General features: G+C 34.7%; 1 protein-coding gene across 1 annotated transcript in view; it reads right to left on the reverse strand.

Annotated features, from left to right (window-relative positions):
- The window catches only part of Vps41 (VPS41 subunit of HOPS complex), a 165,871-nt gene that overhangs the window by 77,214 nt on the left and 69,063 nt on the right, over positions 1-19,594 (reverse strand). The window contains exons 5-7 of the mRNA XM_047561881.1: positions 16,923-16,997; positions 7,516-7,578; positions 4,303-4,368 (exon numbers count right to left, since the gene is read on the reverse strand). Coding sequence (XP_047417837.1) covers positions 4,303-4,368; positions 7,516-7,578; positions 16,923-16,997 — 204 coding nt within the window. The remainder of the gene's footprint in view (positions 1-4,302; positions 4,369-7,515; positions 7,579-16,922; positions 16,998-19,594) is intronic.

Below are 19,594 nucleotides of genomic sequence, written 5' to 3' on the forward strand. Positions count from 1 at the left end.
TGTCTTTGCTTTTCTCAGTTTTCAAAGATATAAATTTCCATAACGCAGTTATAAAAGAGTACCTCCTCTTTGCTAGCACTTTCCAAGTGAAACAAATCATTTCATAATAGTCCTCCTTTCTTAATATTATCTTCTAAAACCTTTTTTAAAATCAGATATATTTCTTAATGAAATTAGAAGAACACTTCCTGAAACATCTTGAACAAAATAAGCAGAACACACTAATGTCAAAACCATGCACTATGATCTTTAAAAGTGCATACCATACACATAGAGAAGACACTGGAACCACACCAAGATGGTATGCATTTTGAAACTCTAACTGTACACAAAGATGTCATTATAGTTTATCAAATAAATGTTACTCTTTACTACTAAGTATGTATTTACATAATAAAGACATGAGTCAATAGTTTGTATGCTTACAAATCCTTAGAGGAAACACTTAGATTTTTAAAGCCTCTAATGTAAGTTGGAGAAATTATAATGGCTTTTTAAAAGAAAAGAACTGAAATTCAAAATGTTCTAAGAGTAATCATTAACTTGTTTGTCATACTGTAAGTAATTATAGCAAACTCAGTGGCTCTAAAATGCAAAAGGTGGAGCTGGAAATGTCCTTCAGTAGGGCACTTACCTAGCATGCACAGGCCCTAGGCTTGATCTTCAGTACAATAAAATTAAATAAATAAAACCTAAAAGGGATGCTGGCACAAGGATAGACATACAGATCAACAGAACTGCAAGTCCAGAAATAAATGCTGACATTTATGGTTAACTCATTTTTCAACAAAGGGGCCAGCACAATGGGGAAAGAACACTTGTTTCAGCACATGGTGGGACAAATGGATAACCACATGCAGAAGAATGAATTTAGACCCCCTACCCTTACACCATGCACAAAAATGAACTCAAAATAGATCCGAGGCCAAATTTAAGAGTTAAAACCGCAAAACTCTTAGAAGAATACATAAGCATTAATCTCCGTGACCTTGATTTTGGGTATTTTAGATGCAACTTTTGTACTTTTAAGGATGTCATCAATAATGTGAAAAGGCAGCTCAGAGGCTGAGAAAAAATATTTCCAAATCATATGACTGATAAGAAACATACATCCAGAATACATAAAGAATGTTTACAACTATATAACAAATAACACAGTTTAGAAATTGGCAAAGAACTTAAATGATGTTTCTCCAAAGGAGACATGCAAATGGTCAATGAGGACATGAAAGGAGATGCATGACATAATTAAGTCATTAGAGAAAAAAGTGAGAGTCACAGTGGTATACAAGAATGGCTATAATCAAACAGACAGATAAAAATGAATGTTGGAGACAAAGTTGAAAACCTGAAACTCTCAAGTATTTCTGTAGAAGATGTAAAATGGTACAGTAACTTTGAAAATAGTTTGACAGTACCTCAGAATGCTCACCACAGTTACCATGGTTCAACAATCTTGCACTTGAGAAATGAAAACACACAGTCACAAGAAATTGCATAAAATGTTCATGGCAGCATTATTTATAATTACCAAAAGGAAGAACCTAAATGTTCATCAACTGATAAAGTAGATAAATAATAAGATATATCTGTAAAATAAGATTTGTTCATCCAAGGAATGATGTACTGATACACGTTACAACATACGTGTGCTAAATAAACTAACGAAAAAAAAAGCCAGATGCAATACCACATACTATGATTCCATTTATAAGAAATGTCCAGTGTAAGCGAATTTACAGATAAAGTAGATTGGTGGTTACCTAGGGATGGAAGAAGGGGAGAAAAGATGGTGGGGCACAAGGATTATAGGGAATGAAAATGTTCTAAAATCAGATTATGCTGCTGCTTGCACAACACTATAAATATAATTAAAAACTACTGAACAGTATACTTTAAACCAGTGAACTTTATGGTATAAAATTATATTTCAATAAAACCGTTAAAAATCTAAAAAAAATTACTTAATATCATTGACAGTGATATGTATAATCACATGATTTTGCACTTCAAACTATTACATATGTACTTTCATCAAGCCCCATATACCGTCTTGTATACAAATATTTAAGACTTATTGTATTTTTAAAGTTATTTTAATCCAGAAATTCTAATTTGATAAAAACATCATTTTTAAATTCATTTTTCATAAGATGATCTGAATTGTTTTTACTTAGTCTCCTTTTGCTTCCACACTAACATATTTTTGTGCTTGAAAAGAGAAATGCACAGATGCATTCCTGGAGAGCTAAATAGGAAAAAGGGGAAGTCAGAATTCTTTCTCAAAGTAGACTGAACACAGAATCATCAATTGAATAGTCAGTAAGTGAAGAGATGAATGAAAACTCTGATGTTTTTACATCATCAGGCTCTGGTGAATTCTACTTATTTTTATTGCTTATCACATCCATTTTGTACAAACTCCAAGTTCTTCCTACATAACCCTGCCAACACTGAGATGCTAGATAACTCTACTATTTCTGCAACACTCATGACTTTACTCAATGAGATCTGAACCAAACTGTCAAGTTTACATAATTCTTCCTGTAAATGTTATCACTTACTATATAGAAAGGTGAAGAATATGTAATTTTGGAACCCAAGCATCCTGGAGGTAGACATGTGTGCAGCAAAATTAATGACAAATTTTATGAGATTACTGTTATCCCTAACAAGATAAATGAAATTATTAAACTTCATTAATACTCAAATTGTTAAGAACCCATACCAACAAAGGAAAATCTCGCCTTCAGATTCTGAGTTCTACTTGGAGAGCAACACTTATGTTATCTCTGGCAATTTCCTATTTCTAATACCTTCAAGAAATAGGGGATGGTAAAATCTCTAACTCTTTAGGGAAATATTTCAACCAAACTGATTCATCAATATTTTAAGTACATGGTAGATAACTAGTAAGAGAGCAACAGACATCTTCAAAGCAGACCCTGAAGAACCAATCAAGCCTCTGATGACTGCAGCCCCACCAATATCTCGAAAGCAGCCTCTCAACAGACCTTCAGCCGGAACCTCATTGCTAAGTCACGTTTTAATTTCTGATTATGAAATAATAAAATATTTGTTGTTTAATTTCATTAGAATTAAATGGCAATGACTCATCAAAGCTTTATCCTCACTGAGTTTTAAATGAAAAATGCATGGGTTTAAATCACAGTTAAATAAATTAATGCTATATCACACACACAATTCCCCAGAAACATGTTTAATAAAGAAATGTATGAGGAATTCTAAAGCTATTCTTTCCCAAGGTTGACAAAGGCAAGAAATGTAGGTACTTTTGTAGGAGGAGATGAGCTGTAGGTCTAAGAGTAAATCTGTAATTCCCAATGACTAGTACCATATATATTTTTACATGGGGCAAATGAGACTAAAACTAAATAATAACAACAGGTTACAAGGTGGAAGGGAAGGAGCTACCTCTTAAGCAAAAATGAAAGATGGTACAATCTCAGTTTCATGCCTTGGGCTCAAATCAGGATCCCCAGACCTGCCCCATACCCATGATAGTGACTTAGGGAATGACCAGTATGCTTTCCTGCCATCATTCCATGAACTACCAGACCATGGAGAAACAAGAGATAACTATCACAAAACACTCAAAATACTTGAGTAGCTGGGTCTCAAAAAATGTAGTCATCTCATATCTATATACTACTTTAAAGAGAGAAAGAAAAGCACACACTACTTTCTTTTCAGTGGCTCTAAAGTGAAAAAGTAGTAATATTTAAGTTCCAGTATGGACAGTGTTTTGCTATAAAAAGGGCTTTAAAATTTTTTTCATTAAAAGAAAAAAATTGATTTATACTATCACTAGAATGATTCTTTAATTTGAGAACTTATAATTAGAAAGATAATCATGTAGAAAAAGGTTTCACTGAGAAAATAAAATGTGCCAGCAACAAGACAATAAAGAGTACTAATAATTATCCTAAAATTTTATCAAAACCTGTAAGGGATTTTCTGTACAGGGGAATAACACCACTAATTTAATTGCTTTTTTGTTATTTTTAAATGCTGCCTCTTTTTTTGTAGAAGGGACAATATATTGAATCTCCAGGTGGAGGCTGGATAACATCTTTTTTTTGTTCTGTACCTACTTGAAAGGAAGGTAGTGAAAAAACACTAAGGTCACAACAACCCCAAGAGATACCCCAATTTCACTATAGTTTTCTTTCTCAAAGATTCTCCTGAAAAATAGACATTAAAAACATTAAGGATAAATTACAAATCAAATGAAACACCCATCAACAGCTCCACATCGTGATAGACACACACAATATTTACCTTCTTCCCTCCGGTCACAAACTGCTTGCAACTGGACCTCACAAAATGTGGGTGCACAGCAATGATCTACAAGAGAAAAAGACCCAAGCCTAGTGTAAGAGTCACAGTTGAAACACTGAATGAAAACCCTTTATACATTATGAGCTGCATGAACTAAAAACTGTCTTAATACCTTGTAGGAAGTAATGTATACATTCTGAGACTGAGTTTTGCTCAAAACTCTAAATTCAGATGAAAACTCTAAGACTAAAATGATTAGTTCTAGTTTCTAGCTGAGTGAAGACCCATTGTGAGTAGACACCCACTCTTCAGAGGCAGCAAGGGAGGTCTTCAAGGTAGTAGTGTGTCAAAACTATTTGTAACTAAATACAATTCATAGAAGAAACCCACCGAGAGAACCTGACTATCTCCTTGTTCAGGATGGCTTCCCCTGATGAATGGCACATAGTGGAAGAGCTGAGGCAATACAGCCTCCCACACAATTTGCTGTTCTACCAAGATCCTGTCAGAGGTTGAGGCAATAGAGGTGTAGGGACTAAGCGGTTTGGAGCTAACCATTAGGGTCCTCACCTCTGGTCCATAACCTAAGTTCCTATCCCTATGATTCTCATTTGCTTTCCACTCAATCTCTCCTCCGTCCCATTACACAGGTCTCTCCCAAGGCTGCACTTATTACCACTCCTTGTTACTGCTAGTGGCTTTATGATTATATAATATCATTAACATATAGTGGGGGGGGGCAATGAAGGCAATAATGATGCTCTAGTGGCTCCAATTAGCACAATTCCCTCTTTTGTGGCTCATCTGTTAGGCTGTAAGCTTGCATACATTCTGTCTTTTAAACCCAGACTATCCATAAAATCAGTAACTTAATAAATTCTGACCTTTTCTAACCTTCACTTAAAAACATTTTATATTCTTATTAATGGACTAATACATTCCCCTCCTTCAGTGGAATAGGTTAACAGATTTCTCTCATACTACTGTTTTTAGGGCTTAGCATAGGGCCCTTCATTCTTTTAACCTTCCTACCTCCCAGGTTAGCCTTCTCTTCAACATTTTCCTAATCCATCCTAAATACCAATATAGAAGCATTTACATATTCCATTGTTTTACATTCTTAAAATCTTTCATAAGAGTCCTTCTAGTTCTTGCCTAAAGCAAAATGAACATCTCTGCAAATTAAAAACTTCATTTTACCTGCTTCCTCTCCTTCCAGCATAAGAAAATAAAGCCACCAGGGCAACTGCCATAAACTGCTCCTCCTTCACTGCTGTACTTTTTCAGTAGTTGGGCTGAGCCTCACCTTGTGCCTGTCTCACAGGTAGAGTGGGGGGCTAGAATTCTCCCAAAATTACCTACTCTAAGTCAATGTCACTGCTTAGTGCTGCTCCATTAAGTATTCTCTTTTATTTTTAATCTCTCCCTCTCTACCAATTCTTACAAAGAGCCAAAACATGATCTGCAGAACCGTTCCCTGGACACTGCCTGTTTTGTGTGCCATATAATCTATCTTCTTTGTTACCAAATTTCCTGAATGAGGAATAATTACTGGTTGTTCTGACACCCTTGCCTCCAATTTCCTCTTGAAGTTGTCCTCGCTGAGGTCATCAGTAACTTCATAATTACCAAATAAAACACCTTTGATTCAGCCTTCCCGCCACTTAAAATTCCAGCTGCCTCTGGCAATGCCACCTACTTCTTTGCCTTGGAAGCACTGTCTCCTTTGTGTGCCTGACACCATTCTCCTGGTGTCCAGTCCTTAAAACTGCTGCTTCTCGGACCACTCCTTTACTGTTTTTGCTTCCACCACCTAAGTTTTTAAATTAAGGATGCTCCAGAATTTCAAGATTGGTCTTCTCTTCTCACTCTATAGTTTAAATGGAATAATATCTTTTTAAAATGGGTTTGCCTTACTCAACTATGGGTACCAACTTTGTATTTAAGGGCCAATATCTATCCTTAAATTCATACTCATGTTTCAAAAACCTCTATATGCCCACTTGATGTACTACAGTTATCTAAATTCAGACCAAACTAGCAACCCTTACTCAACCATCCCTTACTCAAACCATCCCTTAACGCATTCTCCCACACCATTATCAAAGCAAGAACCTGGATTTACGCTCAGCTCCTCCATCTTTCATCATCCTCATCTAATCTATCACTAAAGCTAAAAAGTATACCTCCCATGGGCTGTCTAAATTCATTTCTTCTACTCTATCTTGAATACTCCTGCTCCCTCTTTTTACCAAGCTCCTGTAATATCTTGCCCAGAGTACTCCATTAGCCTTCTGAATTGTCTCTCATCCCCACTTTCCTGTTTAAATCACCCTTCCTTATGGTGAGTTTGCCTTTATAAAACACATGTCAGATCTTATCTCTCCTTTACCTAATGGTCAATAAATGTTTGAATAAACAAGTGGAAATAAAAAAAAGAAATGACCTCTTCCTTGTTTAACAAGTACAATAGATACTTTACTATAATTGTTATCTAAAACTGGTCTTCTTGCCTCTTGTCCATCAGACTAGCAATCTATATTGTATACAGGAACTGTATTAATTTTCCTTAAGCTTAGCTTAATTAATGTCACTTCTTTTTTCTTAAACATGCAATAATTTCCTCTTATCAGATGGAGTCCAAATTCCTTAGCCTTCAGACTGAGCTATCTCTAGTCTGTGCAGTTCTCCTGCCAAATCAGTCTTTTATGCATCACCTAAATTAGACTATTTGCCACTTCCTGAACACAATTTGAACTTTCTAGCTTCTCCATTTCTATTATGTTGTTCTTCCACATGGAAAGCCAGCTTCTCCATCTGCTCCTGTCCATTTATTAAATATCACTCCATCACTAAAAAGCCATCACTAAAAAGAATTGCAAATAGTGACTCTTTTTAGCTTTGAACTGTAGTGTTATTTTACCTAAGTTTTAAAGCACAGATTGTGTATCTGTGTGAGTAGGTGTGCATATGTGTGCATGTGTGTCACATAACCCCTCAAATAAAAGCTCGCTGAAGACAGACACATCACAGTCTCTTAAAGTACATCCTACTTTCATGTCACATCATCCAAATGGTATCAGCACATTATAATGGATGAACAGACACTCACTGACAAAATTAATATAGGATTAGTTGTGTTTGAATTACTGCTAATCTTTATTGCCTGAGATGAAAAAATCTTAGAAAGATTAAAACTTAATAACAACTTACTTTAATGGGACAGTCAAAAGTCTCATGAAATTCTTCTCCAGAATATAGTCCAAATACCTGCACCTAAAAATTACATAGATCATGTTGGTTCATTATGACAATAATAGAAAAGGCTGCTGAGTCAATGAGAAAACATACTATCAATAATAATACTTAAAATAAAAAGGAGAACATTTAAAATTCAAATACCCTGAGACCACCATTAAATAACACAATGAAAACAATTCCATGAGGGTGAGAGCACTCTATTGCAATTAAGCTTTCATAAGCATTCCATGGATAGAGTTCCCTTCACTCACTACAAATTAAATGGATGCCAACTTTCAAAAATGAAATAGCTATGAACAGGTTATTAATATTCTTTTATGAACTTCCCATAGGTTATCCTAAAGGAACTATTATTTTATCCCTTAAAGGAGAAAGGAGTTTCTTTCTTGAATCATGTATACATAAATCAGTCACACAGATCGATGTGGTAAGAGTTTAGGTGAACTATACTTCATTTACCATCTTATGCTGAATCTATTTAGAGTATATAAATGAAATATTTAAGTTCCCACTTATCAATGCCTACCTTAAAGTTGTTTCAGGCTACTTTGTTCATATTTATATTTTTTGAGTCCTTTAATTAAACCATAACAAGAAAAAATGAAAAACAAACCTGAGGTAAATAATAAGTACACTGTAAAGGATACAAAATTTTAATTTATAGCTTGATACATTTGTTTATGACATCAATCTAACCTGCCAACTATCAGTCAAATCAAGAAATGGAACCCACAAAGACACTCTGTGTCCTTTCCTGGTTAATACTACCTTCAAATTAACCACTATCCTAGAATTCATCACCATGGGTAATTCATGCTGGTGTTTGAATTTTATGTAAGTGGAATCATGTACTACTCCATTGGCTTCTTCATTCAGAATTTTCCTTGTGGGATATATCCATATTGTTACATAGCAGTAGCTGGTTCTTTGTCATTGTTGTGTGGTACTCTTTAATGCATGACTATAATTCATGTATCACTTCCACTAATGATCACTTGGGTTGTCTCCAGATTGGGGCTATCATGAATAATGATGCTGGATAACACTCTTTACAAATATTTTGGTGCACCTTTATGCACATTTAAGGGTGTATAACTAGGGATAGAAATGCTACATTGTAGGTTACCAATACGTTCACATTTAATAGACAGCCAAACCATTTCGTAAAGTGATTTTAATTATTTTATATACTCACCAGCAGAGGCTGAGAATTTCAGGAGATCTCAAAGACCTGGAACTAATTAATAGTATAGGGCCCATGGGAACTATTTCCCAATACTTGAGACATGTTTGTTATTCTAGTCTCTCGGGTAGTGTTATTATTTTTTCTTTAAATTTTGGAGGAATTCACCAGTGAAGTCCTTTGTGTCTAATGGCTTTGCTTCAAATACGGTCTGATACTTGTGCCACCCAAATTTCATATGTTGAAATCTAACCCTCAATGTGGTAGTATTAAGAGGTCGTACCGTCAGGAGGACTGTGCCCTCATAGATGGGCTATTAGTGCCCTTAGAAAAGGAATCAAAGGAACTAGCTATACCCTTATTCCTTCTGCCTTCCACCATGTAAAGATACAATATTCATCCCTCTGCCATGTGAAAACACAGGGACAAGGTGCCACCTTGAAAGCAGAGAGAGCAGCCCTCCTAACACTGAATCAGTACCTTCATATTAGACTCATAAGCCTACAGAACTGTGAGGAATACATTTTTGTTATTTAAAAATTACCCAGCCTAAGGTATGCTGTTACAGTACACAAGCATGCTAAAAATAAGACTTCTTTGTGAGGTTGTTAATAACAAATTTAACTTTTATACAGATACGAGACTATTCAAGCTTTCAATTTCTTCTTGTTTGACTGTTAGTAAATTGCAAGTGGTTCAATCTTTAAAGTCCCAAGGAGAATATTCACTCATGTTGATATGATATTTGGAGAAAGACTCATGCATTAACAGATAATATCTTCAAGATGCTCCACTCATTTTATGACTACTGCTTTCATACACTTGTACATGTGTGTTATTTGAGTTCTAGTAATAGCATATGATACAATGTAACCCAGAGGGAATTTGATTTACCCTGAAGTTGTCTCTTTGCCATGTCACGAACACATTCTAAGAGAAAACCTCACGGTAAATACATATTCTTGACATGCCAAACACAGGTATGCCTACTACCACCTTATGTCTCATTGTTCAGAGGGTATAAAGTCATTGCTTTTAAATAAATGTAGAAGTACAGGATATACAGAACTTGTTACAAAACAATGGTTAAGTAGGAGGAAATGGAAGCACTGCTCTCAGGGTTTGACTTCACCACGGGAAGTTTAACTTGATAGATCCCTAAAACTCTTAAGAAAACTGGGTGTAAGTAAGGAGGTCTTATATCACCTGAAACTTAGTGGAGGGAATCAACACGTGGCCCCTTTAGGGAAGTATCCTCAGTATGAACTCCTACCGAACTTGCAAGATAAAATCCTCCTAACAATTGATTTCTTCTCAGCACAACAATGTCACAACACACTCTTGTGTCAAGCCTTATACTTCTACCACCTTACATCCCTAAATGTTTTAATATGCTTTACCTCCATGGTTTTCAAATCTGATTAAACAGTTAAAATTCATGGATACAAATGGTTGGACCCCACCATAGCAAATCAAAATTTTGGTGGGGTGAAGTGGTATTTTTAAAGGTTCACAATGGACAATATGTTGCTATGTTGGGGATCTTGTTCTGTCTCATTTGATCCTCAGAGCAACACTGTCAGGATCAAATAATACCATGCTTGTTTAACAGATAATTCGTTAGAAAAATAAGTTACTTACCTAAGGTCATAACAATCGTAAACACAGGAGTTGGGACAACAACCCAAGTACTCCAAAGCCCGTTCTACATCTTTTTTTTAAAAAAGACTGCATTTTGCTTCACTGTACACAAATGGGGTACAATTTCATTTCTATGGTTGTACACAACATAGATTCACACCATTCATGTAATCATACAGGTACATAGGGTAATACTGTCTGTCTCAGTCTACTATCTTCCCCTCCCCAACTCCTACCACTCCATTTTCCTCTACACCATCCAAAGTTCTTCCATTCTTTGCTTGCCCCGCCCCCATCACCCCCACCCTCGCTATGTATCATCATCCACTTATCAGAGAAAACATTTGGCCTTTGTTTTTTGGGGATTGGCTTATTTCACTTAGTATGATATTCTCCAACTCCATCCATTTACCAGCAAATGCCATGGTTTTTATTCTTCTTTAAGGCTGAGTAATATTCCATTGTGTATATGTACCACAGTTTCTTTATCCATTCATCTATTAAAGTGCATCTAGATTGGTTTCACAATCTAGTTATTGTGAATTGAGCAGCTATGAACACTGATGTGGCTGCAGCACTATAGTATGCTGATTTTAAGTCCTTTGGGTATAAACTGAGGAGGGGGATAGCTGGGTCAAATGGTAGGTCCACGCCATGTTTTCTGAGGAATCTCCATACTGCTTTTCAGAGTGGCTGCACCAATTTACAACTCCACCAGCAATGTATGAGTTTGCCTTTTTCCCCATATCCTTGTCAACACTTATTATTGCTTGTGTTCTTGATAATAGCCATTCTAATTAGAGTTAGATGAAATCTTGGGGTAGTTTTAATTTATATTTCTCTAATTACTAGAGATGGTGAGCACTTTTTCATATATTTGTTGATCACCTGTATATGTTCTTCTGTGAAGTGTCTGCCCAGTTCCTTAGCCCATTTATTGACTAGGTTCTTTGTATTTTAGGGGTAAAGTATTTTAAGTTCTTTATAAATTCTGAAGATTAGTGCCCTGTCTGAAGTGTGTGTGGAAAAGATTTTCTCCCACTGTGTAGGCTCTCTTTTCACATTATTGATTGCTTCCTTTGCTGAGAAAGAGCTTTATATGATATTTATCTTTATAAGATAGCCTAAAATTTGCAAATAACTTTTCACGTATGGTATAAGAAGTATAAAAGAGAACAAAAACAACAAAAACCAACATTCAAATGCCTTAAGTATGTTCCAAATTATAGAGAGGGTAAATGTCAGAATTTGAATTAAGGCAACTCCTTTAAGACATAAGTTGAAAATAAATGAAGCAGACTACTCATTCAAATGGATAAACTTCCTTTTGCCTATAGAGGGGGTAACGGTGTTTTCAAGAATAAGGAATTTCTATTGTGCAGAAAAGTATATGAAATATAAACTAATGATGTACAGGTCTACTGAAGAAAACTGACACATCAGTATGCAAACAGATAAATACTAGGATTGTGGCTCCAATGGTAAAAACTAAATCGTGTATTTCTAGTGATAAATGTCCCTTTAAAAATTATGAATCTATATTAAAGATGCAATAGTATGGATACAGAGAGAGAGAAGCAAAGAAAAGAACAAAGCCAAAGAAGTTCTTATAAAACAGGTGCTGCTACTTATCACTATTCTTAAGAACTAGTCAGAAGTAAAAATGCCACTGGAGGAGGAACTGCAAGATTAGAATGCAGGGTAACTTCTACTACTATGCTTAACTGGATAACATTTACTCCACAGATCTCACATTCCACTTCCATAAGGAAAACACAGCAACATGACAAATTTCTTAACAAAATCAGTATCAGTATTAGGGTGACTGTAAAATCGTCAATGTTGTGGTTCACTTCTCTAATACAATATCCCAAACTAACTGGTCATAAATTACACTACTAAAGTTAACATAGTCCCTTCTTTATTTATTTGGCCACTTTGTTGGCAAAAATCATACTCATCTGTGAAGGGAATCCCTTCAATGATAGCCCAGACAGTTTTGGCTTTTAGGAAGATCTCAGCTAAAAATCAGAAAATTAAAATTACAACACAGAGGACCTTTTTGAAAATGGTATCCCCTAGAGAAGCCTACCAACTTGCCACAAAAAGAAAAAGAATTCATAACAAATGGGTTTATGGCAAATCTCCAGAAAAATCTTAGAATTCTTATGAACTTCAGAGAGCCACATAAGTACCACAGAAGGTATGTAATATGTTTTACTACCTTAATATATAAAACCTAACCCTAATGGAACAGGAAGAAAGATATACACTCCTTTTCCACTTTAGCATGGAATTTTATGTATTTGTCAACTAGAGAACCATGCCAATACCCCACCTGATGTAAAGGGACTGTGACCAAAATGGCCAGAACACTACCCAAACCTCCTGGTTCACAGGTTTCCTCCTAATAGCCTCTCTCAAACCTCAGCTTCCAAATAAAAACAGGTCAAGAGTGAGAACAGGGGTGCCCAGGCGAGCTGTCATTACATCTTGAGCAGCAGTGAACATGACCCTCGCAGGGGAGACTGCTGATTTTCATACAATCTGCCCAGGTAGAAAATCAGAGAGTAGGGAGTGATAACAGGAGAGGCTTCCACTTCCCCAGGGAGGGCTGCCTTCACTGAATTACTCCAGTCAAAGGAAATCAGGCTCATTTGAAGACCCCTGTTGTTGATCTAAGAAGGTGATTCTATAACACCCAAAATAAATCAAGCAGGGCCAAGAATAAGTCAGGAACTGAATCGATGCTAACATGGAATCAGGAAGAGGTCTTCTCCCTGTTCTGGAATAGATGAAACAAAACAAACAAATACACAATATCTATTTCTTTAAAAAAACTGGAGAATACCATTCCAATTACTGTTTCTTCTGTACTAGTAATATCCAAACAATTTACAGATATTAAGTCCTCCTAATTATCATAAAGTAGGTACTGTGATTATACCTATTTTACAGGGGAGAAAGGAGACTGAGGCACAAAGAGACATAAATAACTTATCTGATACCACATAGCTAAAAAGAGATCACCTTATTCCTTCCTAACCATTAGGCAGTACTGCCTGATACTCTAAGGCATATAAGAAGTAACAATTGTTTTTAAAAATTAAATGTTTTCCCTGATAAGTGGAGGATGATATTTAATGGGGGTAGAGGTGGAGAATGAGAGAATAATGGGGGAACTTTAGAATATGTAGAAGAAAATGAGAGGGAGGGGGGTATGAAAAATGATGGAATGAGACAGACATCATTGCCCTATGTACATGTATGATTACACGAATGGTATGAATCTGCATTGTGTATAACCACAGAAATGAAATTATGTACCCCATTTGTGTACAATGAATCAAAATGCAGCCTGTAAAAAATTAAAAGCTAAATAAAAATAATTTTAAAAAAAACTGAATAATGGTAAAAAAATTATGTATCAGGTTGATATGAAAATAGAGCTAGGAGACAGATTTCTAGAAAACTAAAAATGCAAAATAAAATAAACATCTATTCCACAAAGCAATAAGGAACAAAACTGACACTGGAAGAAAAGTGAATTAACAAAGGTAATAAACGAGTAGAGAATCTGTCCCTGACTACAAATAAATGGAAGGATAAAACCAATGAGAGAACAAAGTGTGAATGTGAGGTATTATATAATATGACCAATCCTTCTTACAATCTGTGTATTTTCAAAAAGAGAAGGGTTAATAGTACTTATCCATTCAGACTTTTGCATGGAAAAAGTTAGGTACAATAATGGGAGAGGGGAAGAGGCTAGCCTGAAAAGAGTTAGGATATAAATGGTCAAAAAAGGTTGATGTGTAACTGAGTGACACCTCATGACATTCCCATGAAGGCCTCCTTTTGCACCCACTGCTCAGCTGAGGCAAGAAAAGAACTGGGAAGCCAGGCAATGCACACACCTCATGGTAGTAGAGGAGGAATGCCAGCCCAAACAGCTGAACAGAGTTTTGCGTTTGGCCTCTGAGCAATACTGCCTCCAGCCTTGTATTATTGAATTTCTTTGAAGAACTGAAAACAAATGGAACTGAAGTAATAATTAAAATTATAACTGAAGTAAACTTTCCTGAAATGAAAACAATACTTTAGTGTATGGATCAAAAGGATTTACTATGTTCCAAACAAAATTAGTGAAAAGAGACCAGAACTAGACATAACGTAGCAAAATGAATTACAAGAACCACTTATTATTGCTTATTATTTATATATTAATTACTATATTAATATATTAATATTATTATATTATATAATTAATAATAATAGTCAAGCTCCAAGGCCAGACAAAAAAAATTTTTTGACAGTTTATAAAAGAACAAAGGTAGGCTGCATCAGGCATGTCTACATGTCTATAAAGTGTCAGAAAAATGACAGTAACATCTCCAAAATTTGTAGAGAAAATATTTTGACCCAGAATTTTATAATATTGAAGGGAACATATGCAAGACTTGTATGTCTTTATCCTGAAAGTTACCTATGATTAATTGATGTCAGTAAAACAAAACTGAATACACATGTAGATACATACCCACAAGATACATGTGTATGTGTGCTTCAAAGTTTAGAACCCAACTACAGAGAAGTCATGGAGGAAAAAAGAAATGAGTCCCAGTGAGCAAACAGGGTAAATTTGACTGCTAGAAATATGACTTCAAAACTGAATGCATATATCAAAGGTTATCTCTGAAATAAAGATAAATAACTATTTGCTTAGGAATCTTAATATACTCAAGAAAGCTCACAATAGTCATTTAAAGATGCATTACGACTGGATATCTGAGGTTTATCTTTGTAAACATCTTTAGTTTTAATCATCACTAACCATTTACCATATCATTCTGTATTGGTTTCTCAATTTTCACAATACCCATTAACCTATGGTAAGAGCTGGCTTACATAAACATATGCCCTCTAAGATTTACTTTTCATTCTATTAATGTTAATAAAATATGTGAGAAAACCATTCTTTAAAATACATCATGAATCTATATGAAAAATATGGCAGTCATAAATTTTACTAAAATAGGCAAACAGAGGTGTTTGCTAACAAGGGTACCATGAGATATCTTGAGGTCACCTCCTTATGCACCAGATGGAGTAGTTAAAATATTCCATTTTCATAGTAATTCTTCAACATTTAAAGATCTGACAATTCCTAAAGTATTTTAGCAAAAACACTATTTGCAATTAAAAACAAATATTCTCTTTCACCAAATTAAACTGGTCTCAGTCTGGAAAAAAATCTTTGCATTTAAGAAAACAAAATGAAAATTAACTTTCTTTGCTAATATATGAACATAAAAATATTGTGTGGATGATTCTTCTCAATTTCTATACAAACTAACTCCCCCTCTTTCCCCTCTGACAGCTATGTTCATCTCAGAATTTCACAAAGTACTGGAAAATTTGATGGTGCTTTTTGAAAAGCACTAGTATTCCAATTACTGTTTAAAAAGACTCTGGGCAACATTAGACTTCAATATACAAAATGCCTTTTTGTACGTCAAAAGGATTTCCTGTTGCTTTCATTAACAGATTAATAGGTATAACATTGTTAACAGATACAAATGGATATAACTCTTTTATACTGAGTATATTGTTTTTAATTTACTCATCTTAATGGCCCATTGAATTTAGAGCACATAAGAAATACAAATTAGATTAGGAAATCTCTATTTGGTAGGGAATACGTAAGGTTCTATAATGATTCTTAATGCATTCTCTTCTTAAAACTGTTATTGTAGAAAAGTAGCTTAAATACACTGTGCATTAGAATTTTATCATTGCAAACCAACATTAGAAAAGACTTCCATCGACTTAAAAACAAAAAAGACATTTTTATAAGTGGAAAATCAATCACCACAACCACTAAATGTCACAGCTCAACATCAGCAAGAAGCACTGATAATTGTTAGTTATACACTGCACAAATGATGTATGTCCTTGGTCGAGGAAGTGGGTGCCAGGTTTTTAGAAAACTGTACATATATTGATTTTACATTTATTTAATGTGGCTATTGTAAGACACTTTATTCTTCTGATAAACTATGATTGCTTATCAAAAGATTCTATAATTCAAGAGAAACATTCATAACTTGTGTGTGAAAATGAAAACCACCAGCCTACAGAAATCATGCCCACAAAATCCAATTTTGTGGATTTATGGCAGAAAGGCATTAAGCTACTGTCTTGCAGGAACTGCAGACTACTCACTGAGGTATAAGTGGCACAGCAGTAATGATTAAGGTGACACGTCACCCTGCCACAGCTGTTAATCAGCTTAATACTAGTTATATTATTGACATTCTTGTAATTACTTTTCCTAAGGCACATTTGTGCAAAATATATTTTACTTTAATTATAAGCAATCGGAAGCAAGTCCAATACTCAAAAAGAATAATCAAGGTTCTCCTAAGGCAGGTATATAGTAAGTGCAGTGCATTTCCGATCACCTGGGGTTGGATAAAATCACAGCACTCAGTGCTGGATCAGGAACTTCAGCAGGACCCTGTCTTCACCGTACCTTGCCATCCTCTGAACACACGCCCATATGTTCTCCGCTTTCATCTAGGCTAATCTGATTTATCTTCACAGGACTCTATAAAAAAGAAACAAAAAGGACACGTAAAACTTCAGGAAAACATCGCTCAATAATCAAGTATCTTTGCTCTTTGTAAAATTTAAGTGAGAAAAGTTGTTTATTAGTTCAATGCATATTTGTTTTGCAAATGAATACAGTAAAATACACCTTTGTTTCATTGACCTGTAATAAATGCAGAAACCCAAACTTTTTCCAGATTTTCTACTTTTGTATATTTAAAGTACCAGCTAAAATGTTACTTCTTACACACTGTATGTCTTTTTAATCTCTTATATTCTATATACTCTTATCTTTTCTAAACAAAATTCGTTGAGAATAAAACAAACCAAAATCAAAATAAAAGTCAATATGTCAATAAAATTTTCTTCACCACTATTTGTTGCTCTACAAATTACTTAGCCAAGTCTGCATTTATGACATTTGCTAAGTACTTTCTGTGGAAAATCATTAGTTGTAACTGACATTAATTTTATTTTCCATTGTTTTGAACAATTTCAAAATCTATGAGTATAAGAACCAGACATTCTACTTTTGGATGCCTTTTCTAAAAATGTTAAATTGTATTTTAAACATTTTTAATAATTTTCTAGTTCACCCAGTATTCAACTATTTACTTACTAAAATATTCATAGTGGTGAAGTTTTTGATAGAAGTCAAAATCAGTGAATATTATTGCTAACTTCTGGCTAAGAAGTCTTCTTTGGATAAAGGATTCCTCAAATTGCATATCTTCTGTCAATAGTTCCCTCATTCTGACCTTCTGTATACCAAACAGTTTAATGTCCATTTTACTCTTGTCAAGTATAAATCCCACATACCTCTGACTGTACTTTAATTAGCAACCTGTTATATGTTTCAAATTACAATAGGCGCATGTAGTCTAATTTTCTGTCCTATTCACTATGATACTATTCATGTGAAATAAAGTCATCATCATGAGACACCCCCCCTTTTTTTTATTGCAAGTTATATTTAAGTAACTTTTCTTTCTTTACACACATCAAAAGTTATGTATTTGCTCTTGGACTCTATTGCTGAAAGGTTCAGGGTCTGTCCTAACATTTTCCAAATCACATATTATCTGACATTTTGCCTTAGAAGACAAGCGGTCAGCTAAGGATGGTGATCTGCATCTCACTGGGAAAATGAGGTTTCAAAATTTCATGTAAGTGGTCTAAAACCAGGGTACTAAGTGGCTAAGCCACACAATGGTATTCTAAGAACAAATAAACTGAGCTTTTTATTATAACTTGCCTCTCCCTGAATAGAAAATGATACCATCACATTAGCAATATTACAGGAAAAATAACCTACCTTCAAAGTATGAGAATCCCCTTTTCCTCATATCTCTGCTAGTAACAGAAGATTTTTTAAACTTATTTTTCTGCCAATGATCAATATTCATTGATTCATTTCCCTGACTACTAATATACTTAAGTGTTTTTCTTAGTCTATTGGTCAATTGATCTGCTCTCTAAAGTGTTGGCTCATTATTTTTCTATTAACATATATTTTGTTTTATATTCACCCAGACATTTTATTTGTGTTCTCCTTTTTTCCCAAGATGGTTACTGCTTTATTTATTATATTTAAGGTTTAAATCCTTTGGGGATTCATTTTATTTTCTTCCAAATGGATATTCAGTTGGGCCAGCCCCATTTATTAAACAATCTATCCTGATCTACTCCTGAAGAGAACAGTTTATCATATAATAAATATTCATATACAGAGAAAACTTCCTGCATTTTCAAGTATTGTCTCTGTCCATATTTATATCAATTCAACCTCAATTTAATTACTGAGATTATATATAGCATGTCCTGATATCTAGTAAGGTGAGTTCCTGTCACAGTTTTTCCTATTTTGCTTGGCTTTATCAAATATTCATTCTTCCATGTGAATTTTAAGATAAAATGATCCAAAACTGTTAAAGATAATGGTCACTGTTGAATTATAACTTACTTAATCCAAATGGAACATATAATACACTGATATTCCCTTCTCTTTACTTCCATGACACCATATTTGTCTGATTTTTCTTTTAAATTTTGGCTGCTCTGTCTCAGTCTGTTTTGCTAGATATTCCTCCTCTCCTGATTTCCATATCTAATAGTTTTGTCTTTGTATCTCTGCTCTTTAACATCTATATGCAATATTGGTATTCTCTTGCAGACAATGAAATGACTCTTAAATTTATATCTACAGACCTTATCTCTCCCTATTCCACACCAATACCTGACTGTATTTTACATCTGTACTTGGATGCCTAAAGGGCATTTCACCTAAAGTGTAGCAAAACCTAAGATCTCCCTATTTCCTTGGGAAGGGGCTCTTTCTGATGTGCTCTCCATCTCAGTTAATGATTTCTACATTGTCCAGTTGCCCAAGACAAACAACTTGGGTCATTTCTGTCTCCTATCTTTCTTTCCCATTCTCTATCAGAACTGTCAGAAATTCTATCACCTCTTCAGACAAAATTTATCAAGACTTTATCATACTTCACTACCCCTAAGTTGCCATCCTGGTCCAAATCACTACTGTTCCTCTATAGATTATCATAATGGTCTCCTCACTAGTCAACTTTATCCTGCCCT

This window comes from Sciurus carolinensis, chromosome 8, assembly GCF_902686445.1.
Source record: "Sciurus carolinensis chromosome 8, mSciCar1.2, whole genome shotgun sequence".
Taxonomy (NCBI): Eukaryota; Metazoa; Chordata; class Mammalia; order Rodentia; family Sciuridae; genus Sciurus; species Sciurus carolinensis.